This window comes from Phaethon aethereus (assembly GCF_964289735.1).
Source record: "Phaethon aethereus genome assembly, chromosome: 16".
In the NCBI taxonomy this organism is placed as follows: domain Eukaryota; kingdom Metazoa; phylum Chordata; class Aves; order Phaethontiformes; family Phaethontidae; genus Phaethon; species Phaethon aethereus.
The window spans coordinates 11,343,646-11,344,866 of NC_138592.1; the positions used below are offsets into that span (position 1 = coordinate 11,343,646).

Below are 1,221 nucleotides of genomic sequence, written 5' to 3' on the forward strand. Positions count from 1 at the left end.
TGGCAAGGATTATAAATCCCTTAAGCAGGGACTGTCCTCCCCTTTGTTTTGCAGCCTGGACACTGTTGGGGCTACATGCATAGCTTGAATTTTATGCTGGCCTGCTGGAAGACTTTATAATGGGTCTGCACCTGGGGAGGGAGCAGCTTGTGTGCTTAACACATCCTGGACACTTCTTGCACCAACACTTCTTTAATGCTTCTTTGTAGTGCCCAAGAAATGCAAGTGAGAGGTGAACTCTTGATACCATCACTCAAATAGTTGGACATTTTTGGATGAATACATGTGTAGGAAAGACTGCAGCAGCTTGTTTTCCTTTCTGTTATTTCCCCCTCTCTCTTTCTGTTCCTGCACTAGGCTAAAGAAGAGGGTCTCAAACCCATTAGCCTGAGAAAAAGAGCACACAAGGGTAAGCTTTTACACCAGCAACAGATAATCGTGTCCCCAGCTGAGTGGTTCAGAAAACAGGAAAATTTCCACCAGCTCTGAGACACACCAGAATTTAGTATTAGGTGTTCGAGCATCAGCATACGATTCTCAGGGGTAAATGAAGCTGTATAAGAACATCTTTTCGCTGTGTTTTTCTGACAGTCTGACATTATACACCTCCCTACAGACCAGCCTGCCTGCTGGAGGAGTTCCTGGAGACCGTTCCGGAGCACATCCAATTGCTACCGCCACGAGGCCCCAGCCAGCCAGCCACAATGTACTGCCTTCAGTGGTTGCTACCTGTCCTGCTCATACCCAAACCCCTCAACCCAGCGCTGTGGTTCAGTCACTCAATGTTCATGGGCTTCTACCTGCTCAGTTTCCTCCTGGAACGGAAACCTTGCACGATTTGTGCCTTGGTCTTCCTGGCAGCTCTATTCCTCATCTGCTACAGCTGCTGGGGGAACTGCTTCTTGTATCACTGCACAGGATCCCAGTTGCCGGAATCAGCTCACGATCCCAGCATAGTGGGCACCTAAAAACCAATAATCTTCCAGTCTGCTGAGGGCTCTTGTTTTGCTTTTAAAAAAGGGGGTGGGCTAGGGAGGAGGGAGGGCGTGCTAGGCATGTGGCCGGAGTAAAAACAGCCTGTTTCCTGTAACTGTGTGTGGACTAGAATGGTGAATTCCTCCCACTCTGCCTGTGAAATTTGACTTGTTTACTGTGTGAACTCTGGCAGCACCACCTGCTTTTTTAGAAGCAGAAATTTTTTTTTTCCTCCTTCCCATATCA

The 1,221-nt window shown here is 48.0% G+C and overlaps 1 protein-coding gene across 1 annotated transcript; it reads left to right on the forward strand.

Moving 5' to 3' along the window:
* Positions 1-704: 704 nt before the first annotated feature.
* BLCAP (BLCAP apoptosis inducing factor) lies at positions 705-968 on the forward strand (the record flags this gene model as incomplete). The annotated part of the gene is made up of 1 exon (XM_082007113.1): positions 705-968. The coding sequence occupies one exon, from the start codon at positions 705-707 to the stop codon at positions 966-968; it is 264 nt and encodes an 87-aa protein (XP_081863239.1).
* Between the last annotated feature and the right edge of the window lie 253 nt (positions 969-1,221).